The 25,184-nt window shown below is 46.5% G+C and overlaps 1 protein-coding gene and 1 pseudogene across 5 annotated transcripts in view; both read left to right on the top strand.

Annotated features, from left to right (window-relative positions):
• Positions 1-19,817, top strand: part of GALNT6 (polypeptide N-acetylgalactosaminyltransferase 6) — a 34,207-nt gene extending 14,390 nt beyond the window's left edge. For all 4 annotated transcript variants that reach the window (XM_079775118.1, XM_079775117.1, XM_079775119.1 and 1 more), the window contains 9 exons: positions 1,678-1,850; positions 8,067-8,216; positions 9,281-9,515; positions 13,120-13,237; positions 14,517-14,717; positions 15,235-15,366; positions 15,968-16,069; positions 17,089-17,241; positions 18,135-19,817. In XM_079775118.1, coding sequence (XP_079631244.1) covers positions 1,678-1,850; positions 8,067-8,216; positions 9,281-9,515; positions 13,120-13,237; positions 14,517-14,717; positions 15,235-15,366; positions 15,968-16,069; positions 17,089-17,241; positions 18,135-18,248 — 1,378 coding nt within the window. In that variant the 3' untranslated portion in view covers positions 18,249-19,817. The remainder of the gene's footprint in view (positions 1-1,677; positions 1,851-8,066; positions 8,217-9,280; positions 9,516-13,119; positions 13,238-14,516; positions 14,718-15,234; positions 15,367-15,967; positions 16,070-17,088; positions 17,242-18,134) is intronic.
• Positions 19,818-22,818: 3,001 nt separating this feature from the next.
• On the top strand, positions 22,819-24,488 carry LOC307101751 (small ribosomal subunit protein eS24-like; annotated as a pseudogene). Its single transcript has one exon. The product of its transcript is annotated as a small ribosomal subunit protein eS24-like (transcript).
• Positions 24,489-25,184: the final 696 nt, after the last annotated feature.

Genomic DNA, 25,184 nt, shown 5'->3' with positions numbered 1-25,184 from the left:
CAGCGTACAGAAAAAAGAACTCAAGGTCTGGGACCAGGACCTGGCCTAGGGTGACTGAGAGGGACTGATTCCAGGCCACTGATTTGGTGGCCTTGCCCTCTGCCACCCTGGGTTCTACACCCGAGCTGAGCTAAAGCCCTTCTGGGAACGGCCTGCCCCAGAAACTATGGCACACTGCTGCTGAGCTGCTGGGAGAGGGACGTTTCCCGACAGCGGCTCTAGTGGTCAGGACTATCCCCACACCTCCTGATTTCCTTCTTCCAGTGAAGGCGCACAGGACCATGAATTCATTCCAACCTTTATTTGAAGCTGTTTATAATTTTAATTCTGGGCAATGAACCAGCACTTAGATCTTTGAGCCATAGGCCACCTCACTCTTATGTGATCATGGCTGTGTTCATGCTGTCCTCAAGTCAAAGATTTTGTGTCTTTCTCATTTAGACTTGTCTTTCCCAACTCAAGAGTTATATCGTTTTTGGCCTTGTGTCACGTGGCAGCCCCCATCCCCACATTCATGATTCTCTAGGGCTATGAACCTGGGGTTCCTCAGAATTGACCAAGTATTATAGTCCTAAAAGTTGGAGCCACTTGGAATTGTCATGAGCTTCTCAGCAGGGAAGGAAGGGTATTGGGCCATAGGGAAGCCAGAAGAGGAAGTTTGGGAGCCCCCTCTGGAGACTCCATAAGAAATCTTTCTGACCAGCAAAGGGGATAAGAAAGGGTGTGAGCCCTGGCAGGTGTCTCTCAGTGCTTAGACTGTTGGCCCATGGACTGAAGGGTTGAGCGTGCAATTCCTGGTCAAGGGCATGTCCCTAGGTTGCGGGTTCTATCCCCATCCCTGGTTGGAGTAGGAGCGGGAGGCAACCAATTGATTTGTCTCTCTTACCATGGATGTCTCTCTCCCTCCCCACCCCTCACCCCGCCACCCCCTCCACTCTCTCTAAAAAAAAAAAAAATCAATGGAAAAATATCCTCAGGTGAGGATTAACAACAAAAAAAGGGAAAAAAAAGGATGTTGAGCCACATGATTCCTTGAGATACAGGGTTCACACATTCCCACTCCCACCTGAGATGGAATGTCAAGAGGGTAGCAGCATGACCAAGTGCCACAGAGTGGTTGGAGTGGATGAGGATAGAGAAAAGGTCACAGGAAATTGATTGTGATAGTAGTGTCAGATGACAGGGAATTAATGAGGAAATGGATTAGAGAAGAACTGTAAAGTGTAACAAGAAGAGTGTGAAAATTGTAGTCGCTTTTCTCGGATGTCAAATTTGCCCTTTACTACTTCCCCTTTGGGACCTCTGGATTGGATTACACTCTATGCAGCACACATGTTACTGCGGAAGAGCGTCAGCCCTGGGAACTCCTAGAGCAGATGAGAGAAGTGAGAAGGGGAGCAGGGAGGAGCCCTCAGCATCACAGCTGTGGCACTGAGCCAGCTCTGGGGAAAACGGGTTTTGGAGTAAGTTGGCTAGGACCTGCGCAGAGGCTCAGAGTAGGAGGCAAATACAGCATAAACTGGGAACAGGGAGCAGCTATTCCCAGCTGTAACAGAGAATGTAGGCTGGTATTTCCCAAGAGCAGTGAGTGGTTATGGTAATCTGTGCACAGAGCCCTCCTTACCCCCGGAACTCTGAGGGACCTGGAGAGCTATATGTACACTTTCATCCTTCCAGATGTGTCGACCAGAAGTTTCGGCGCTGCCCGCCACTGCCCACTACCAGCGTCATCATTGTGTTTCACAACGAGGCCTGGTCCACGCTGTTGCGAACAGTGTACAGTGTCCTACACACCAGCCCTGCCATCCTGCTGAAGGAGATCATACTGGTGGATGATGCCAGCACTGAGGGTGAGGCTAGAGGTGGCCCAGGTTTTTGCTTTTCAGGCTCCCTTAGAGCTGCCAAGTCCAACCCAAGTCAGAAATGCTGGGAGCGGGCAGGGCAGAGGGTGGGGATGGGCCATCCTTCTGTTTCCTACCTCAAAGATTCCACCTCAAAAGCTGTAGTTGGTAATAGGCAAGTGACGTTGCTCACCAAACTTCCACCCACACCTTTTAAAGCAACTCCACAAACATATGCAGAGTATTCTGTGTCTGACACTGAACTAGACCACGGGGATACCATGACAAATAACAAATGAGATGGATCTTGCCCTGAAAAAGCTAACAAACCTCATGGGTCAGATGGCCCCTTACACCACCAACCACAGCAGTGTGGCCTGTAACACACCCTTAATAGATGTAAAAGGATGTGGACTTTAAAGGCCAACATCCAGGAATTCAAATCCCAATTGTGCCTCTTCCTAACTGTGTGACCTTGGGCAAGATACTTAACCTCTCTGAACCTCAGTTTCCTCTGCTAAAAATGAAGACATGGCTCCCTCACAGGGTGGATGAGGGATCAGAGATCGGTGATAAATGAGATAATTCAGATGACAGAGTAGTTAGATGGAGTAAGGCGCTCCATTGATTTCAATTTAGTCTTTGTATGGGAACAATGCACTCTGGGAGTATGTAGTCAGGAGACGTTATTTCTGCGTGGCATGGCTAGGGCAGTCCACAGTGGAGGCCAGATTGGAGCCTTAAAGCATGAGTGTCTGGGGAAAGAAGAGGCATTGAAGGGCATTCCCAGAAGAGAAAATGGCATACACATAGTCCTAGAGGCATAGGTGTATTTGTGAAAAATTGAGAGGTTTGATGTGGCTGAAACTTAGGTTCGTTTTAGGAAATGACACTAAAATGATGTTGAATTGAAATTTGTGCCATGATACAAGTATTTAGAAAAAAAATTAGGAGTCATTGAAGGTGTTTAAGGTGGACAGTGACCTTGTCTTCGAAGGATGGCAGTTTGGGGGAGGGTAATTGTCAGAAAGAGAAGCAGAGGACCCCAAGTCATGAGAGGAAATTCTTATAACCACCTGAGAGTTGATGATAGGGCCAGACCTAGGAAAGGGGCTGAGGAACTGATACATCATTAGGCTGGGAGTCTCCAGGAGCTAAGCCCTCCTCCTGGGTGGCACATGGTGTCTAAGGCTCTCAGATTGGCCTCCTGTGCCCATGCTCCTATATCGAGTGCAGAAACGGACACCACACTTCCCAGAGTATCCTGGGGCCACTCGGTAGAGCTGTGGCTCCACCTGACCTCCCCAGCCTCCTGCCTGCCTTCTAGATTAGAGGTGATGCTAAAACGTGGAATAAGCCTGGGAAGGCAGAGGGAGGAGAAGCTGAAGTGAGTGCTGGTAAGTCCATTTCTTTGGAGAGCTCACATTTCCCCAGGGAGAACAGACACCTAGCAGCACTTACAAAGCAAAGGCAGCCCTAGCCTGTTTGACACAGAGCATCGGCCTGTGGACTGAAGGGTCCTGGGTTTGATTCCAGTCAAGGTCTCATGCCTGAGTGGCAGGCTTGATCACCAGTAAGAGGTGTGCAGGATGCAGCCAATCAACGATTCTCTCTCATCACTGATGTTTCTATCTCTCTTTCTCTTTCCCTTCCTCTCTGAAATTATATATATATATATATATATATATATATATATATATATATATATATATATATATCAAAGGCAAGCAAGTATCAGGGATGCAGCGAGAGAGTCTGGTGGGCAAGAAGCATCAGATAAGGCTTCTGGAAAGGGAGGGGCAAAGAGTTTGGCAGAGATGGGAGTGGCCCCTTAGTAACCATAGAATGGCTGTATGGAATGCGGAGCAAGTGTGTCAGTCCAGCTGCCCTCCCTCTTAAACTGGGCTCTCTGGTAACTCTTCTCCCCTAGACCTATGCTAGCCATCCCTCAGATGCTTCTTCCCTTGAATCACAGACGGTAGAAGTTCTAAACTGTACTTGTCACTCAGAATTTTTTTAGTTCATAAGATACAAGTGCCCAGTTGGGCAGCTCTTCTGACCAGGTTAGAAAGGTGACAATGCCAGGCTGGCACAGGCAGCATCTAAAGGGCACAGCAGCCTGTGCCTAGTAGGGTGGGCTTTCCAATGGCCACGATAACCTCACCAAAGTGCCTGCCCCTAGCGGGCATTCTCTCTGGTTGTCTCTTAGGGCCAATGCCAGCACCTCAGAATCATCTGCCTGAAAATCCTAAACCCGTCATTCTTAGCTTTCTGGGTCCTGGCTCTTTTGAGAATCTGTAAAAAGCTTTACCCCACTCCCTAGAGTAGTGCAGATTTGCTACAACACTGTGCACACACCCACAGTTCTGCATGTAATTCCAGGGAGTTTGTGGACCCTAGGAAAATAGCCCCACCGTGAGGGCTTTCGGACTCTTGAGATGCTCTCAGAAATGTTCAGCTGTCAGGAAAGGACAAAACTCGGATCCATGGTCAGAAGTCCCTGCTGTCCACAGCAGGATAAAATTTTCCACACATTTGACCATTTGATCAGATTAACTGGCTCTCATTACACGCACACAGAGAAGAGCGGTGTCTCTGCTGAAATACAATGTCCATGCTCTCTGTCCTCCTATCCAGGTGCTTGGCAGTGTCTGTGAGGCTAAGTCCCTCCTGTGGGAATTTGCTAGATGGCTGGGAGGAAATCAGACACATAGCCAGGATCTGGAGAGTTGGGGAATGAACAGCCCCTCAGTGAGTAAGTTCCTTATGGAGAGGGGAGGGGCACCGAGGTTAGGCTGGCCAGGAAGGGGCGCTGTAGGAAGGGAAGGCAGAGGGAACAGCAGGCGAAGGAAAGGAAAGAAGGGGCAGCCCTGAAGTCTGGAAATGCACTGTGTGAAACTCAGGGGAGGAGACACTGGGGAGCCCTTTGGGTTAGCTGAGTATTTTATTGTTTGTATAAACTGGATTTGTTTATTCATTCATTCATCTATCCATGGACATTGGGGTTGTTCATTCATTCATCTATCCATGGACAATGGTTATTTCACAATAACCATTTGACTATTGTGAATAATGCTGCCATCAACATCAGCATACAAATATTTGTTTGAACCCCTGCTTTCACTTCTTTTGGATATATATCCAGAAGTGGAATTGCTGAACCATGTGGTAATTCTCTATTTCATTTTTTGAGGAGCCACCATACTGTTTGGATTTGGATTTTTTCTTGTTGTTTTTGTTTGTTTTTTAAAGTCCTCACCTGAGGATATGTTTTTCTTTATTTTAGAGAGAGAGAAACACCGATTGGTTGCCTCCTGTATGTACGCCCCTGGGGATCAACCCCGAAACTTTTTGGTGTACAAAGGACATTCCAAGCAACTGATCCACCCAGCCAGGACTGGATTTTGTTTTTAAGTGCAATTTTAAACCACTGTACTGACATGATCTGATTTAGTTTTGTAAGATAACTGATGTCCCCTGTGGCTGCTATGTCAAGAATAGATTGTGAAGAATGGTGTAGAATAGAGGCCAGGAAACCAGTTAAGACATTATTGCTGCTGCCCGGCATGGCTCAGTGGTTGAGCATCGACCTATGAACCAAGAGGTCACGGTTCAATTCCCAGTCAGGGCACATGCCCAGGTTGTGGGCTCCATTCCCCAGTGGGGGGCATGCAAGAGGCAGCCAATCAATGATTATCTCTCATCATTGATGTTTCTATCTCTCTCCCTTCTCCTTTCCTCTTTGAAATCAATAAAAATATATATATTTTAAAAAGATATTATTCCTGGGGTGACAGTGAGGACCAAGAGAGAGAACTGGCAGTACTTGCTGATGGACTCACTGTCAAGGATGAGGAAAGGGTAGAATCCAGCACGACTCCTAGGTTAGAGCAGCTGGAGGGATGCAGGTACTGTATACTGACATGGGGGAGCCTGGGGTGCAGCTTGGGAGGAAATCTGGAGTTCCATTTTGGGCGTGTTTGTTTTGTGGTTCTGTTATACATCCATGTGAAGATGGCAAGGCCAGGAAAGAAGACTTAGGAGCCATCTGCATATTGATGAGACTGAATAAGGCATGTGTGCTGGAGGTCACAGGAGTCTTACAGACTCTGTAATGAGGCATGAAGCTGGGTTGTGGTGGTGGGGCATTAAACTTAAATTAGGAGGCTATTGTCTAGAGGACATAAGAAAGTATGGATAGGCTTGTCTGTGTCTCCATGCTCTGGAGCATATGTCCAGTGGGTCCAGGGGTGTGACCGGAAGACTGTCAGGGGTTGTCTCACTCCCCTAGAAGGTCCTGCACTCATGCTCAGAATCCGCAGGTCCAGTCCAGCCACCTGAGCCTGGGAGGAAGGTATGGGAGAAAGGCCATGTAGAGCTCAGGTCCCCTGAGGTTCACAGCTCAGTGCTTTGCAGTTTCTTACCACAAAACCCACTTCCTATGATGTTCTGTCCCTGAGTTATCTCCATCACCATGAATTTCCTGTAAGAAGGTGAGGCTCTTGGTTGGGGTTCCTCCCTCCTTCCTGTTAGAACCAGCACTTGGGGCTGTAGTTGGATTATGAGTCTGGGAGATCCTTGAAGGCAGGACCCAGAGCAGACCCCTCCCTGACCAGGGTAGTGTCTGGCACCTAGGAAGTGAATTAGCAGATGTTTACTAAGTGAATGCTGGGCCAAAGCTGCCAAATGAGGCTAATTTTGACTCATAAACATTGGGGACAATACTCCCTATTTCATAGTGTTTTAATCTTCATAGATAATATAAAATAAGGAAGTCAACATAAAAGTACCTAGTTCAGCCAGGCTGGCGTGGCTCAGTGGTTGTACCAGGAGGTCAGGGTTTGATTCCCAGTCAGGGCACATGCTGGTTTGCAGGCTCAATCCCCAGTGTGGGGTGTGCATCGGTCAATGATTCTCTCTCATCATTGATGTTTCTATCTCTGCCTTCCTCTCTGAAATCATTTTTTTTTAAAAGCACATAGTAGGTGCAAGTATTTGGACACTGTGTGTGTGTGTGTGTGTGTGTGTGTGTGTGTGTGTGTGTGTGAGAGAGAGAGAAAGAGAGAGACAACGGGGGAACACCCCCACACCAAATTGATTTCAGGCCCCACAGTTGGTATAGAACTGTGTTCAGAGCAAGGTCTGAGCACTGGGCTGATCCCACAGCTTGAAAGAGAAAGGACACAATCATCGCTTACACCTTCTCCTCTACTTCCACTTCTGAAACTCCATTGCACAGTCAGGATCAGAAAAAGAGCATGGGAAACCAAAATCACAGTTAATAAAACATAAGTAAGATTTGGAATATGTTTCAAGATGGATTGCTTCAGAATAGAGCTATTCTTAATGCTTTGAGGATTCCAGACTGAATAACAGGATTATGAAGTAAGCCTCCACTCAGAAAAAAAAACAAAACAAAACAAAACATAAAAGATCTGAGCAGAGACACCCCTCCCTTCAAAAAGCTTTCCTCATCCCCAAATTCCCACCTCAGGCTCTCAGCCCTGTACTTCCTCTGACAGGTTACTGATGGTCCTAGGTGGCTGGGCTCACCACTGTGCCTGACCAATGGCAGGCACTTGATGCATGTTTTTAATTTAATTAAAAAGAGGCTCTTCACCTTTTCATTTCTTAAAAAATTCCATATGCAGAGCAGGTAATAAAGGAGATTAGAGTAAGACTTCTTGCTGCTGGTCCAGCAAGTAAGAAATCAACATTTGTATGTTCTACCTGGCACACTTATTCTGAGGAGCCTGGAAGACAGGGAAGCAGACACTGAAAACTCACAATCACAAGGGTAGAAAGGAGAGGAGGATGGAATTACGGCTCTGAAAGATGGCAGCTGAAAGGCTGCAGAGACCGAGTGGGGCGCCTGAAGCCTTTGTCGGAAGTTTATACTTGATTTAGGCCAAAGAAACAGCCTTGAAAACCTGTCTCGGACATCAGAGAAGGTGCCTAGGTAAACAGGCACAGGACTGACACTGCAGAGCCAGTGTCCTGGCAAGGTGGGCTTGGGTGGCAGGGGGTGCTTGGCCACACACAGGACTTCCTCCTTCCACCCCCTTCCCCACCATCTGCTTCCATGGAATTGCTTAGTGCAGTAGGTGTGGGAGGATTAAAAATTCAGGCCTGCTGGAGACCCAAGAGCGCCAGGGCTTGGTGCCCACAGGGGATTAGGTTTTCAACAAAGCGGTGAGCTGACTTCAAGGACACTGTCCCTTCCAGAGTATTTAAAGGAGCAACTGGAACAGTACGTGAAGCAGCTGCAGATCGTGAGGGTGGTGCGGCAGGAGAAGCGGAAGGGGTTGATCACTGCCCGACTGCTGGGAGCCAGCGTGGCACAGGCAGAGGTGCTCACCTTCCTGGATGCCCACTGTGAGTATGAGTGCTGGCCTGGCACCCAGGAGGCCTGGGTATAGTCTGGTCCATCCCCCACCCCTCCCTGGCAGAATGAGGAGCTGTGACCACAGCATCAACAGGCCCCTTCCTGCTCTGTTCTAGGAGTGAAGGAGGCTTGGGACTCTCTCCAGCTTCTTCTAGCCATTTCTCACCCCAATCCCAAGGGTGTTTTATCAAGAGACACACACAACCCTAAAACAATTGGTCACCCCACAATTGCTGGGAATATACTCTGGAGCCCCAGGCATTCCTCTCTCCCAGATCTGTACCTTGTTCTGAACTCAACCCCTCAGAGAGGCCTCCTGTTACCTCTGGGAACTGATTTGTGTGGAGCTTTCCTGTAGGGACCTGGAGCCAGGAAAGCCTCCCTCTCACCCCAAACCAAAACACCTCCCACCATTCTCTGGAAAAAATAACTTCCCTAAAAGCAGTGATATATATTGTGGAAAGCCTAGAAAGCCAGAATACCCGGGTTTGCATTCTAGCAAAGCCTCAGGTTCCTCATTTGTAAGATGGAAAGGGGATACCAACCTTACTCACCAACAGAATTATTACTCTGAGGGCCAAATAAAGTAATATATATAATTCACTGAAAATCTCAAAGGGCTAGACAAATGAAAGAGATTGTTATTCTACAACTGGAGCTGAAGCTTGAGATGCAGATATTCCCAGGAGAGGGGACACCTGCTTCTGAAATCCACACTTGGGGAGGGAGGGCTGATTCAGGGGGTAGGCTGGGAATCTGAAGACACCCATCCAGGGCCTTTCCTGTGCTTTTGGATCAGTTGAGCCCATGTTAGTCCCCTGAGACCTCCATTCTCCCCTCCAGCTGCCTGCATCTTTAGGTAGGGGGAGGGGAGAGGAGGAGGTTCTCAGATCTCTGTTCTGAACAGCTGTGAGCGAGCTTGCCTGTGTTTCTCAGCCTATAGCTAGGAAGTGGGCGGAGAATTTCTTGTCCTCCTGGGTCTCCCCGCTGGCCTGGGGCATGGGCTCAGCTGTGATCAGGACCCTGACAATTGTCTCCTGGTCTGGGCTTGCAGGCGAGTGCTTCCATGGCTGGCTGGAGCCCCTCCTGGCTCGCATCACCGAGGATGAAACAGCGGTGGTGAGCCCAGACATCGTCACTATTGACCTTAACACTTTTGAGTTCTCCAAGCCCGTTCGGAAGGGCAGAGTCCATAGCCGTGGCAACTTTGACTGGAGCCTGACCTTCGGCTGGGAGACTCTCCCTCCACATGAAAAGCAGAGGCGCAAGGATGAGACTTACCCAATCAAGTAAGGACCACAGCCTGGTGAGCCCCCAACCTGCCCTACATGGTCCCAGACTCACCCAGTCCTAGGGACCTGGGCCATCTCAGGTCAACATTTATTAGTGCTCTATCAAGCACCTGACATATTTTATTTAATTCTCATCCCCTATGATTAGCCCATCTAATAGGTGAGAACATTGAGGTTCCTAGGGATAAACAATTGGCCTCAGATTACACAGCTAACAAAAGGTGGAACAGGGATACCCATCCTGGCCTGTCTGACCCAGGCCTACACTCCTAACTATGGCACTAGACTGTTCTTATCTGCCACTTACTGTGTGCCTGGCACTGGACTAAGGGCTCTACACACTTTGTGTCATCTATTCCTCCCTATTTGTAGAAGACCATGACTGGTGTTTGCAGAGGTGCTGAGAGATAGTAGGTAGTGGCCATTGTTGAATAGCCATTGTAATAAGAGTGGGTGCATGTGCTCCCAGGTCATTCTCTTTGAAAAGACTGAAAACATAGTAAAAGAATAGTGCAAGTGTTCTGCAGTTTGCAGTTTGCTGCAGTTGCCCTGAACTTTTTGGTAAAGAGCCAAATAGTAAATATTTCAGGCTTATCAGCTACATATAGTCTGTTGCATAATATTCCTTGTTTGTGTTTCTTTTAAACAATCCTTTTAAAAATGTAAAATCCATTCTTATATAAACCCAGAGTCTTATATAAAGCCAGGCTAGATTTGGCCCCCAGGCCATAGTTTGCCAACCCCTGAGCTATAGGATGGATGCATGAAAGTTTACTCATTACCTTCCCCTCATACATCTATGCTGTCCTTCCCTCTCCAATTGCCTGTTGGTGTTAGAGACCACAGTTTATTTTAACCCTCACACAAGGATATATTTTAATTGACTTTTAGAGAGGCAGGGAGAGAGAGAAAGAGAAACATCGTTTAGTTGCCTCCTGTGCATGCCCTGACCAAGGATCAAACCCACAACCTAGGTATGTGCCCTGACCGGGAATCGAACCCGCAACCTTTTGGAGTAGGGACGATGCTCCAACTGACTGAGCCACCCAACCAGGGCAACCACAAGTTTATTTTAACAGATATTTCAGCCAAACTGAGTTGGGGAGTGACTTTTAGAGTATCCTGTGATTATCTGCCATTGTTTTCCCATACTGGCCAGGAAATTCCAGGGTCAACTGAATATATATCTGGGATGGAGAGAAGCAGAGGTAGGAGATAAAATGAGCAGAGATAAGAGGGAAGGCTTGAAAGGAAGAGAGTGTTGGAGTTCCTCCCCCCTCCACATGCCCAAATCCTAAGAAATGCTGCCCAGAATCTCAGTGGAGAGGGATCAGATGAGTGCCACAGGAAGTAATCCCGTGGATCCTGAACAGCCAGCTTCTCTGTCTCCGTTGGAAGGAGAAGCAGCAACAGAAAGAAGAGAGGGGGAAAGAGAAGGCAAGAGGGAGAAAAGAAATGAGAACTCCCTATTGACTGTCGGTCTGCTTCACAGATGTCTTTTGTTGGTTGGGTACAGCTACAACAAGCTGGGGCCAGGCACACAGTGACACAGTCAGGGACAAGGCACCTGGCCACCACCCATCACTGATGTCCCTGGCTCCAATGTCCAAGGACCATACAGCTGGAAGATAAAGCTCCAGTGTTTGAGGAATGAAATTGCGGCCTGGTGGCATGCATGACTTGCCCTCAGCACTATGCATAGTTCCCACCAGGAGGCCTGCAGACAGAATCCTTTACTCTGAAAGCTAACAGGAGGCTGAGAGGAGAGATAAAGGACCCAGAGGATCCTAAGAAATCGGCCAGGAAACCCAGGCTGTTGCCTGTAGGTTGTGGGTCTGCAGTGAGTTTCCCTCTGTAGGGTTTATCCTCAGAGGTCATTTGTCAGTGGCTTCTGGGTCAGAGACCTCTCAAAGCAAAGGGACAGGCCCAAGGCAGGAAGACCCTCAAGAAGAAATAGGTTAAGCCCTGGTCAGGTAGCTCAGTTGGTTAGAGCAGTGGTCGGCAAACTGCGGCTCGCGAGCCACATGCGGCTCTTTGGCCCCTTGAGTGTGGCTCTTCCACAAAATACCACATGCGGGCGTGCTCGTACAGTGCGATTGAAACTTCGTGGCCCATGCGCAGAAGTCGATTTTCGGCCTGGGCGAGTATATTTTGAAGAAGTGGCGTTAGAACACTCAAGGGGCCAAAGAGCCGCATGTGGCTCACGAGCCGCAGTTTGCCGACCACTGGGTTAGAGCATTGTCCCGATTCACCAAGGTTGCGGGTTCAATCCCCAGTGAGTGAGAAGGAAAGGAGGGAGGGAGGGAGGGAGGGAGGAAAAGAGGAAGGAGTAGAAGAAGTAGGTTAGGTCCAAAGTGCTAATCTGGAGTCCCAGGATTCTCTGAACCTTTCTGGGCCTTACTTGGGCTGGCTTAGAACTCCTGGGTCAGAACCAGTGACAGAAAGCCTGCATGAGCATGAGGGTTTCCCAATTAAAATTTCTTCCAGAAAGCAGCTGCAGGAGCCAACTTCAGGGCAACAAGAGCAGCCACAAGGTTAACTCCAAGGTCAGGCTCATGTGTAGTCACCTTAATAGATCAGTCCAACGAACACTGATGGAGCCCCTGCTGTGTGTGAAGCACCTTGATTGGTTCTGGGCTACATGAAGAAGCAACAGAAGGGGGCAGCAAAGCCACGTCCAAGAGAGCCTGGCCAGGCACAGCTACCAGCTCCTACTGATTAAGTATCTGATAGTCAACCCTAGTCTCCCCTAGCCCCTACCCCCACCTTCAACCCTTAGCCCAGCTCCCCTTCTGAGCCACTCAGTATCTATATTCTAGGAATGAGATGTTTTTGTTAATTTGTCTTCATATGGGTCTGTGCCTCCCTGCTTTTGTCTGAAAGCCAGAATCTTTTTGTAACCTCCAAATGCTCCTTTCAGTGTAAGTTGAGCTTGATGTCATCTCATTTCCTATTCTGTTTCCAGGAGTTTCCTCTGTCCAGAGCAGCTGGCAGATTTTCCCCAAAGCTAGTTGCTCATGTAGTATTAAGTACCAGGGCTGGGCTCCTACTAAAACTGGGGCTTTCTAGTCCCTCAAGGGCCAGGGACTCTGAAAGACAATAGGGTCAGTTCAACTCATAATATTCATTCATTCATGGTTTGAATCCTATTTCCAAAAAACAATTTCACATTGCCTCTAATAACCAAGAATCTACTATGCTCCAGGAATTTAGCTGCCAAAAAGTAAACAAACAATGGTAGCTTTACCCTCTGCTACTAGACTGAGCTCTCAGAGACTAAGATCTGTCTTTCTTAACTAACATGTAGCACAGGTCCTGGTGGCTGGTATTTAATACATCCTTGGTTGAATAAATGAATGGGTGCCTTTTAGAAGAGAGTAATGATAATTACATCTCTCCTTGCCCTAGTTCCTAGAAGGTAAAGAGACATAATAAAAGCTTAATAAACATTTGCTAAATGAACTCCTTAGTGGAAGAGGGGCTGTATATCCCAGGAAAGGGGGTGGGAATAGGGTAGGAAGCATTAGCGGTGAGTCCCATCTTTCCACTCCTCTCACTTCCTCCCCAGAAGATGCACATGCTTCTCCCTCTGTCTCTCCAGATCCCCGACGTTTGCTGGTGGCCTCTTCTCCATCTCCAAGTCCTACTTTGAGCACATCGGTACCTATGATAATCAGATGGAGATCTGGGGAGGGGAGAACGTGGAAATGTCCTTCCGGGTGAGAGTGAAGAGGGCTTCGAGGGGGGAACCACAACATCCCAGGGGACAGCCTGAGAACCTGTCTCTTAGGCAGCAGAAATATAACATCTGGAACCGAACTTAAAAGGTGGCTGTTTCCTGGCATGACTCCGCTTTTCCTCCGCTCCCCTCCCTGCCTCTGGCAATAGGACTTTGGGAATCAGATTGGACAACTTGAAACAAATTACTGAGGAGAACTCCTCAGAAAGAAGGGATAACAGTGGTAATAGGAACTGGGCATCTACAGACTCTTTCATGGTGTCTGTAGAAAAGGATTAGACCCTGATCATGGTAGAGGACCCTGGAACAGGTTTGTAAGCAGTCACTATCTTTTTTCTAGAAAAATCAGGTTCCCCTTTCCAGGTCAGAGGACATGTGCCCTGGTAGTCTCAGAGTTTCACTACCATATGTTCAGAAAGCTCTTCATACTGGAGAAGATGGTGCCCAAGTTTTGGTGGACCCCAGAACTCTGAGGGGTTACAGGAATAAGGCAAATCAGGATTAGGTTAGGAACAAAGGATTGCCTCTTCGTGAAATCTATACAAATCCCCATGCCAGTGGAGAGGTAATTAGTAAGTAAATGAGCTCGCACATATTAAGCACATCTTTAATACCTGCTGTTATTATGTATTTGTTTCTGCTGCACTAAAATGAACAACGTATCTCCTAATTTAAAGCCTAAAAAGAGAAGATACAGGTGGGAAGGCTTAAACGGAAGGGTCACCAGCTCATTCTCCATAACTCCCAGAATTCTCATTGTAGGTTCATCCATGAGCCTCTGACCTGTGTTCCGTCTCTCTCCTAGGGCACTAGTGTGCTACAGGTCCAGGTGACTACCACAGGCCACCTGGCAGGTGACTGTCCTTGCACTGATGCTCTGATTGGGTCACAAGTCTATCTTGATTTGAGGAAGTTTGAGTTTCCACTAATACCTGTATGAGCTGATAAAATCACATTTTCAACTCAAAAAGCCAAAGTTAGCCAAACTGTCTTTTCTCTAAAATGGGCCCTGAGGGCCAGTCAGACATGCAAATGTGCTTACATCAGAGTGAACCAATATCAGAGCATTAGGGATTGTGTGTGTGTAGCCATGGCCTAAGAAGAAGCTGGTCATTGTCCTTGTTTTCTGGAAAGAAAGTGGCATTGCCTTGAGATCTTGGACCTGGGTTCTGGTGCTCTGGGAATGGAACAGAGCTGCTTCGGGGGGAGACTGTTCCACCCAGCTCCTAAAGGCCCCATTTTGTATCCTCTTACGGCAGGTGTGGCAGTGTGGGGGCCAGCTGGAGATCATCCCCTGCTCTGTGGTAGGCCACGTGTTCCGTACCAAAAGCCCCCACACCTTTCCCAAGGGCACCAATGTCATTGCTCGCAACCAAGTGCGCCTGGCTGAAGTCTGGATGGATAGCTACAAGGAGATTTTCTACCGGAGAAATATGGAGGCAGCAAAGATGGCCCAAGAGGTGAGATGAAATGGTCCTTAAGGGGTGTCTAGATGAAGAAAAGTACAGAATCCCAGACCCTGACAAGAGCTTAATGGTAGAGGCCCACCCATGTCTACCACCTTAGACCCTGTGAGCTAGCCCAGGGAAGCTAGAGAATGAGGAGAGGAGTCTTTGTTATCCCTGCCTAGAGAGCCCCAGTATCTTTTAGGAGGGCAGAGCAACGAGATTTGGAGAAAGAACCTCTTCCAGGAGGACTGGCTTTGCTCTGAGAGGCTCAGAATGGGGCTGGGAGGAAACTAACTGGGGAGTGACAGGAGATGAGGGAGTAAGGGGGGTATGGGTGGAGTTCCCAAAGCCAAGATGGGGTTTGGGATTGGATGTGAGGCTGGGGCAGTAGCTCCAACAGGTCCTGAGCAAGAGGGAGCCTGAGACCCATTCTGGGAAAAAGTGACCCCAAGAACTTTGAACTACTTCAAGCCAGGCAAGAAGGTCAAGGCTGGTGGTACTGACCCTTAGGGGGTTGTCTTGTTGACAGAAATCCTTTGGTGACATTTCCGAACGACTGCAGCTGAGGGAACAACTACACTGTCGTAACTTTTCCTGGTTCCTGCACAACATCTACCCAGAGTTGTTTATTCCTGACCTGAAGCCCACCTTCTATGGAGCTGTGAGTCCTGAAAACCAACTTGCCTGCCCATCACCACAGAACCCCCTAGAGAAGTTCAAGACCACTTTCCCCACAGACAGATAACAAACGAGTGCTGAATTTTATTCTCCACACTTCTTTATCCAGAAGGAGGACTTTGGAGCTTCTAGAGATAGCTAAAATCCTTATGAGGAGAACAGCCTATAAGCAGTGGCTCGCTCTCAAACGCTCACCTTGCATCAGAATCATCAGGAAGGCGTGTTAAAACACAGACTGCTGATTCAGTAGGACTGGGGTGGAGCCTGAAAATATGCATTTCTAACAAGTTCGTGGGTGATGCTGATGATCTGGGGAATCACACTTTGAGAGCCATCGCTCATGAGGAAATTCCCATGTGCTGAGGGCTTCTCCCACAGACCTAGCAGCCTAGGAGGATGCCCAGCCTGCGCTGGCCCAGCCTCTGGGCTGTGCACCTCACTTGGCTATTAACTTCAGGCATCTGAGTTAACGAGCAGAGGAGAAATCCAGTCGTGCACATTTATCCCAATTGGGCCTGACACCACAAACTGAAAATCTCCTGACTATGCTGTCCTGGTTTCCCTCTCTGCTCCCCATTCTGCAGATAAAGAACCTTGGTATCAATCAGTGCCTGGATGTGGGTGAGAAGAACCATGGAGGGAAGCCTCTCATCATGTATGCCTGCCACGGTCTTGGTGGCAACCAGGTACATAGCCCAACCCTACTGGGGCAGCCCCGAGAGAAGCCATTCCTCCACTCAAAATAGTCCTTTCCGAAGGACGAGGATGGGGGATGTCCAGAGAGAGGAGGAGACACCGTCCCCGCCTCAGAAAACTCCCAGTCTGAGGAAGAAAGCATGACAGAGACAGACAAGGTCTGAAGTCTGAATTAGGGACATACAGAGAACACTGGGCATCAGTGCTGGGTGCTAGAAAGGGACGGGGGAGGGGAGGATTGTTCATCAGAGAAGGCTTGCTGGAGGATGCCAGCTGCTAAGTGACGTTTTAGGGTAAGTGTGGGAAATTTTTGAGCACTTTCCCTCATCTACATACAGCTTCTATCTTCAGTGCCTCTTCTGCCCAGAAAATAACACTGTGATCCTACCACCCAAAAATGACCCCAAAACAACCACCTCTTGACATCTTAGTCACCTAGCATCCTGAAAATTTACTCCATGCCCTACAATGGCCCAGCCCTTTACTGAGGAATAACTAGTAACCTCCTTGGCCCAAGTCCCTCAATCTAGCCTGAATGCCCAGCGTTTGGTAAGAAAGAAGTACTTGAACCATAATTGAAGCAAGGGAAGGAGTGGCTTGGGACACTGAACAGACTGCCTGTATGAAGATAGTCATTCTAAAACAATTCCCTGTACCACTGGCCTGCATGATGATTTTAGGTGGTATATTGGTGAACCTTTTTATTTTACTAGTAATCTATTAACAAAAGAAGAACTAGAATATCAGACACATGACTTCACAGATAACGCTTAAAATGAAGTGAGGTTAATATTTTAATTAAATAAAAAATATTAATTATTATTCCAGTATAACCCAGATACGGTTAAAAATTCCTGAAGGTGACACTTGAATTACTGAAGTCTTGTTGCTCACTCACTTGCTTCCCCAGGAGGCCATCTGTGGTTGGCATCTTAGGGCCGATGGCTTTGGGAGGTGGTGGGTAAACTCTCCGCCTGTCTCTCAGACCTCCTCTTGTCTTGACTTACAGTACTTTGAGTACACAACCCAGAGGGACCTTCGCCACAACATCGCAAAGCAGCTGTGTCTACACGCCAGTGCTGGCGCTTTGGGCCTTAGGAGCTGTCACTTCACTGGCAAAAACAGCCAAGTCCCCAAGGACGAGGAATGGGAATTGACCCAGGTAAGTCGGCCCAGAAAGCTCAGTATCAAGAACCTGAGGCCACCACTGCCCCCTCCCCCTTCCTTATTTTCTGCATCTATGCCTGAGATACCATGGAGTAGATCAGGACTATGTAGAAAGTATGGTGGGTGAGGGCTTGGTCACAGGCAGAGTTCCCAGGGCTTAAGTAATGTTTGGTGATGGCTGGTTCTGCCTGATAGAAAGATAGGGTCAGGTGTGTCATGGCTCAAGTATTTTTTGACTGAACCTAAGTAGATGAAAGTGAAGAGTTTCTCATGGTTCCTGCCTGCCCTCCATGTGTCAGGCACAAAACTATGCACTCACATACATTGATTTGATTAATATTTCAGAGGTTCTTCCCAAGAAGCTCAGCAAGTTTGTGGCTGGCCCAAGATTCATTGCTAGTAAATGGCAGGCCTGAGGTTCAGACCCAGATAAGTCTGACTTGAAAGCACAGGCTCTTTCCATTATACCACACTGCCTCGGGGGTTTTAATGTAACTTCTATAGTACTGAGCACAAACTAGCTCACTCTGTTCTACCCTAATCCTCAGTCCCTGGGTTAGGGAAAGAGGAGGCTAACCTTGGGGCTACAGGGAAGGGAGGAGTCTAAATATGATCCAAGGCAGAAAGTGGAGGTAGGCAGCAGCGGCCCAGGCCATCTGGAGGAGGCAGGCCCTAAAGCCTTTTTCAGTTAGCCCATGGTCTTTCCTATATTCCAGCCATTCGGGCTAAAGCTTGGGGTGGGTAATTGACACAAGTGGAAACTCAGGAATGCATCCCCTAAGAGTGTCTGGCATATTGCCAGACCTGTAACAGTGCTATTTATTGCCCCCTAGTAGCACTGTTACAGGACTGAGGCCCAGGTTGACCCTTTGCTATGTCATCTTTTAGGATCAACTCATCAGGAACTCAGGATCTGGTACCTGCCTGACGTCCGAGGACAAAAAGCCAGCCATGGCCTCCTGCAATCCCAGTGACCCCCACCAGCACTGGCTCTTCATCTAGGCCCCAGATCATCCCCTGTGGGAGTTCCCACAAGTCTCTCAGGAAACATTTTGGGGAACCTGATGTTTGGGAACCTGATCATCAGCTTCTCTGTAGGCCTTAAAGATGGAGTTTAAACCTAATTTTGGATGTCAAGGCAGGACCTTCCTACTCCTTGCAACAACATTGGGCCCATTTTCTTTTCTCCAAATTGACGGAAGAGACTGTAAGAACACATAGTACTTGACCCAGAGTGTTCCTTCTGTCTGAGAAACAGAGACTTCCAAAGCAGAGAAAGCTCCTGGGACAGGGCCCAAGGCAGCAATGCTGAATTCAAGAAAAGTACCTCTGCATCCATGTCGTGACTACCTGATCACCTAGAGCTGGGCATACAGGATCTAGTGACATAATATATTCTAGCAGAGATCCCTCTGTTAGCGGTCTAAGAGCAACTCCCTTGCTAATAGTACGCCAAGTTTATAGAGCCATTTACTGTTTACAGAAAACACCCTGATAGGAATCCTTTATTTTACTTCATCTGCACATTGACTCTGTAAGAAAGACAGGACAGGGACTGGCCCATTTTACAGATAAGAAAGCTGAGGCAGGGAAGGGTAAAGGATGTTGTCTGTAGTCCCACAGCTAGTGGATGGTGGGAGCCAAAACTGAGGCTTGAACTTGGATAGTGAACCAGGGCGCCTTCCACTACACCACAAAAACACTAAACTAGCCACCGCCATTCCCATTCTCTCTTCCCTGCATTCTGATAATTTCTGGCTGGCTGGTCTCTATAAAGCTCAGAACAATGGAGCGAGGTAGCCATGAGGGAAACCACACAGTTCGTGGAGCCAGCGATTCTCAGGTTTAAGTCCCAGAACCCTTTTTTATTTTTAGTGCCCCATATATAATCGAATAAAAGGCAAAGTAGCCATGGATGAAATTGAGGATAGACAGGGGCCATGTCCACTAGCCCCTGAACTTCTAAAATTCTGTAAGACAATTTGAAAACCATCATTTTAGTCCAGCCTTATCATTTTCCTATTATGAAACCGAGGGCAAATAAGTGAGGTAATTTGCCCAAGGCCACACAGCAAGGCATTGGCAACCCTGAAGCCAGGACCCAGATAAGGCTAACAAGAGCTGTAGAAAGGCTGAGGAATTAAGGACAGTGTAAACTCAAACACGACCGCATGACTACCCTGGTCTGCTGTACTCACATGAAGCCCTCACGTGAAGCAGATGTGACATGCATATCAGCTCTTTTCTAAGAAGTCGGACCCTACACACTTGGACTCAGAAATCCTTATGACTTTCAGTAGCAGGCTGTCATCTTGGGCATCACCATGTGAGGGTGCCAAGGGACCACAGCTGCCTCTCCTTCCCTGCAACTCAGTACTGCAGGTCTCCTAGGCCCCTGAAGAGCCTTCAGGATCCTGTAGAGGAAACTCTGGGACAGCCCAGCCAAAGGGAGAAGACAGAGCATAGCCTCTCCCATGATGTAGCCTGGAGTGGGAAAGGTCTTTTCTAGAAAGAGAAGAGAATTGGACATGAGATCCCTGTAGAAATAAAGGTTTTTATGGCTTTGGTAAAGGAAGTTTGCATTGGATTCCTCCTCCCCCTGCATGGTTCCTTAGCTGATCTCTTTAAAGAATCTATTGATTCAGGCTGTGAAAAACTACACACATCTGAAAAGTCCATCACAGCAACTTGCTCTTGTTCCCACACATCCTCTGGCCTACGTACTGTGTGTCAAGCATAAGTAGACATGAGGAGTTACAAGATGAGGCTATTCCCCTGTGGAACTCACACTCTAGCTGGAGAAACAGAGATGCAAGCAAGTCATGGAGTGTTCAGAGATGTGGTAGGTGAGTTAGAACAATTCCTTCCATTTAGGCCCTAAACTTCAGGGGGATCAGGGAAGGCCTCACAAAGATGGTGACATTTGACTTTAGACCTCAAAGGATGAGTCCTCAGGTAGGAAGGACTTAATAAACAAAGACCTCATACAAGAAATGATCTAGCATGAGAAGAGATACAGAGGGTCAAAGGTACAAGTGGATCTGGGAAACCAAGAGGACAACAGGGTGAAGGAGCAGTAGATGTAGAAGCTAGAAGATCAGGGCCACATTACAACTTTCATGGGCACTTTTTCCTTCATAAAAAAATATTTAAAATTGTTTTATAACTGCTTTGGTATAAAAATGAATATAACCCAGGCTGATGGTATTCGTTTTATTATAGGTTTAAAAGAAAAACAGCCTAGCCAGCCTGGCTCAGTGGTTGAGCATGGACTTATGAACCAGGAGGTCATGGTTCGATTTCCAGTCAGGGCACATGCCCAGGTTGTGGGCTTGATCCCCATTAGGGGGCATGCAGGAGGCAGCCAATCAGTGATTCTCTCTCATCATTGATGTGTCTCTCTCCCTCTTCCTTCCCTCTGAAATCAATAAAAATGTATTTTTAATTAAATAAATAAATAAAATAAAACATTTTTTTGAGCCCCTAAAAAAAGTATTGTGGGCCTTAGGCACTGTGCCTGCTATGCCTACTGGGTAGGTCAGCCCTGTAGAACAGGGGGTTGGGGCCCAATTGAGAAGGCTTTGAATGTCATGCTAGTAAGTCAGGTGAGCCATAGGGAGCCATGGTCCCTAACTCTAACCCTAGCCCTACTCTGGTTGCATTAAACATCTAATCATTTATCAGGCCTTATTTGCCACTTATCCCAAAATCCCTCATACAGTCTATAACATCACCCAACAGCTCTCCAGCCCAATCTTATGATATATGCTCAACCAAGGTGCCCTAAGGTGATTCCTTGTCCCTACCAAAAACAGCATAGCCTCCCCCAGGGGCAATCATAAGAGTAACAGGAAGTGAGAGATGCAGCACAAGAGAGAAAAGACCGCATGACATACCTACAGAGGAGGCCCAGGTTTGGGGGTGAGTAGAGGACTAGGGAAGGGCGGTAGCACTGACACGGGTGGTAGAAAGGCTCAAGAAACCAGCTTCATTGCCTCTCTTTAGCCAAGGTGGGTCTTGCCCTATCCTGACATCTGCCCTCTTCCTTAAAGTCCACCCCTTTAACCACTCTCAGAGCTCACCTAAAACCTTAAAACCTTGCTGCTAGCCCTGTGATACTATCTGCCTCTTACCTTAGCATTGAATGGCTGATCCCCCTTGGGGATTTATTTCCCACTTGAGAAGTAATGGTGCCATTGCCAAGAAGAGCTAAGTGTCCCAGAATTTATTATCTACTTCTATTTTAATTACAAAGTAATTCTGTACAAAAGTCAAATAATACAGAAAATGTGAGTTTAAAAAGTGAAATTTATCCTCACAATGCTTTTATACCTAGTAATTCATTCTCTAGATAGAATAACTTTATTGCTTGGTAAAAGCCCTTTGAAACTGCTTTTTTGTAAATCTACAAATGCACATGTACACTTGATTTCTTTACTATATCAACGACATTTTTCATGTCACTTTATTTAAGTCTAATTCATTCTTTTTATTTATTTATTTTTCCAAATTATAAGAGAAAGTTTATTAAGATTCCTTGCAAAAATTCCATCAAAGCAGATTTGAAAGAACCTGTGTGATCAATTTGATCAATTACTATTCTTGTGTTCATGCAAATACTCAGGCCAAACTAAAACTGGACTTAATGCAGTCCCTTTGAAAATGAGGGTAATCCTAGAAAAATTGTGTTTCAATGGAAACCACCATGTCCAGTTGTGAATACTGAACTCCAGTATAGTTAACTGTCTTCGAAGTTTTGCTTTTAAGATTGTGTCTGTGTATGCCATACAGTGTTTCTGGAAACTTTGGAAGTGGTTGTGGAGGTAGTTTGAGTGGGAGTGACAATGTTGGTTGTGGAGAAAACTTCAGTGATCGAGGTGGTTTTGGTGGCAGCTGTGGTGTGGTGGATATGGCGGCAGTGGGGATGGCTCTAATGGATTTGGTAATGATGGAAGCAATTTTGGAGGTGGTGAAACTACAATGCTTTGGCAATTACAACAATCAATCTTCAAATTTTGAACCTATGAAAGGAAGAAACTTTGGAGGTAGAAGGCCCCTATGATGGTGGAAGCCAATACTTTGCCAAACCACGAAACCAAGATGGCTATGATGGTTCCCGCAGCAGCAGTAGTTATGTCAGTGACAGAAGGTTTTAATTATTGCCAGGAAACAAAGCTTAGCAGAAGAGGAGAGCCAGAAAAGTGACAGGAAAGCTACAGGTTACAACAGATTTGTGAACTCAGCCAAGCACAGTAGTGACAGGACCTAGCTGCTACAAGGAAGATGTGTTTTAGATAATACTCATGTGAATGAGCAAAAATATTGAGGATTCCCTAGCCAGTTTGGCTCAGTGCATAGAGCCTCGGTCCGAGGACTGAAGGGTCCTGGGTTCGATTCAAGTCAAGGACACATACCTCGGTTGCAGGCTTGATCCCAGGGCCTTGAGGCAACCAGTTGATGTGTGTGTCTCTCTCATATCGATGTTTCTCTCTCTGTCTCTCCCCCTCCCTTCCACTTTCTCTGAAAATCAATGGAAAAATATCCTCAAGTGAGGATTAACCAAAAAAAAAAATATATATATATATATATATATATATATATATATATATATATATGTGTGTGTATATATATATATATATATATATATATATATATATATTAGTTCTAAAAAATAAACAAAAACACAAGGACTGTATTTGTGACTAATTGTATAACAGGTTATTTTAGTTTATATTCTGTGGAAAGTGGAAAGCATTCTAACAAAGGATTTTAATATAGTTTTTTTGCACCCATGCTGTTGATTGCTAAATGTAGTAGTTAGATAATGATGCTGAATAAATATCTTTTTATTGATTTCAGAGAGGAAGGGAGAGGGAAAGATATCGAAACATCAATGATGAAAAAAAATCATTGATCAGCTGCCTCCTGGAGATCAAACCCGCAACCCAGGCATGCGCCCTGACCAGGAATCAAACTGAGATCTCCTGGTTTATAGGTTGAGCCATGCTGGCCAGGCAAATGTGTCTTTTAAAAATAATAATAATAACATGCCAAAGGTTAAAGACAAAGAGAGCATCTTGAAAGCAGCAAGAGAAAACCAGTTAGTTACCTACAAGGGAACTCCCGTAAGATTGACAGCTGATTTCTCAACAGAAACTTTGTAGGCCAGAAGGGATTAGCACAAAATATTGACACAAAAAGTGATGAAAAGCAACCAAGATTACTCTATCTAACAAAGCTATCATTCAGAATCAAATGATAGATAAAGAGCTTCCCAGAAAAGAAAACGCTGAAGGAGTATTACAAGAAATGTTAAAAGGCCTTCTTTAAAAAGAAGAGATTGGTGTGGTAGGCCTCCTGATATGGCCACACCCACACACCAGCGCTGTCCAGGTTCCTTCTGTTGATATAATTGGCCAGGGGAGAGTGGTTCTCCTTTCCTCCCTGGTTGCTTGAAGATCAACTTCTATCATAAATGACACAGTAACTACTGAACCAGGAAGTTCATGACCAACAGACTACTTCAGCAGAAACAAATGGTCATTGACGTCCTTCACCCAGGGAAGGCAACAGTACCCAAGACAGAAATTCGGGAAAAACTAGCCAAACTGTATAACACCACACCAGATGTCATCTTTGTGTTTGGATTCAGAACCCATTTTGGTGATGGCAAGACAACTGACTTTGGCATGATTTATGATTCCTTGGATTATGCAAAGAAAAATGAACCCAAACATGGACTTGCAAGACATGGCCTATATGAAAAGAAGAAGACCTCAGGAAAACAAATGAACACAAGAATAGAATAAAGAAAATCAGGGGGACTGTGAAGGTCAATGTTGGTGCATAAGATTCATCAATAATGTGTCACTCCCTCTGGACATTTCCAGGGTCGTCTTCTCGGAAGAACATACATTGAGAATTTAGACTCAGCATTTATGATGCCTCTGCTCTTTCTCTCTGCCCTCAAGCAATCAGCATCATTAAAAAGAAGAGAGCCTGGCTGGCATGGCTCAGTGGTTGAGCATCGACCTATGATCCAGGAGATCACAGTTCGATTCCCAGTCGGCACATACCTGGGTTGCGGGCTTGATTCCCAGTGTGGGGCGTGCAGGAGACAGCTGATGAATGATTCTTTCTCATCATTGATGTTTCTATCTCTCTCTCCCTCTCCCTTCCTCTCTGAAGTCAATAATAAAAATATATTTAAAAATAAAATATATTTTAAAAAAGGAAGAGAAATCCCCCCCCCCCAATTTTTTTAAATAAATAAAATAAAAAGTGCGACCAAAGTCACCATCTATGCCTACCACTAGGAGATGATGCGGGGTATGTAGATTTGACACTGGTTGTGAAAGTCTTAAATGTAGTCCTAAAGAATTTAGTTTTTCTTTTTTTTTTTCTCTTTTTTATAATCCTCACCTGAGGATATGTTTTTATTGATTTGAAAGAGAGAAAGAGAGAAACATCTATCCAGTTGCCTCCTCTATGCACCCCAACCTGCAACTCAGATATTTGCCCTGACCGGGAATTGAACCCACAACCTTTTTGGTGTATGGGACAACACTCCAACCAACTGAGCCACCTGGTCAGGACGTAAAGATTTTGGTTTTTAAGCAAATACAGATTGGGCTTCTCTGGGCTAGGCCACGGATACAGAGATGGATGTGATATTGGCCCTGCCCTTAAAGGTACACTTTAGAGTATGTGATGTTGAGGGGTAACTTTTAGGAGGCCTTAAAGCCTCCTCTTAAACCCCTCATCCTAAGGCTAGAGCTGTCTCCTTACTCTCCAAAGGAGGTAGGAGGTGGGAGGAGAATGACAAAAGAGAACCTGGTCCCCAGCCCAGCTCAGCCCTCCTCCCCAAGTTCTACTTTGTGTTAGAATGCTGGGAATTAGACTGGAGAGGGAGCCCTCCAGGTTACCTGAGCATCATAG

Source organism: Cnephaeus nilssonii (genome assembly GCF_951640355.1).
Source record: "Cnephaeus nilssonii genome assembly, chromosome: 6".
In the NCBI taxonomy this organism is placed as follows: domain Eukaryota; kingdom Metazoa; phylum Chordata; class Mammalia; order Chiroptera; family Vespertilionidae; genus Cnephaeus; species Cnephaeus nilssonii.
Note: the sequence above shows the minus strand (reverse complement) of the source record. Positions and strands in the feature narration are given on the sequence as shown.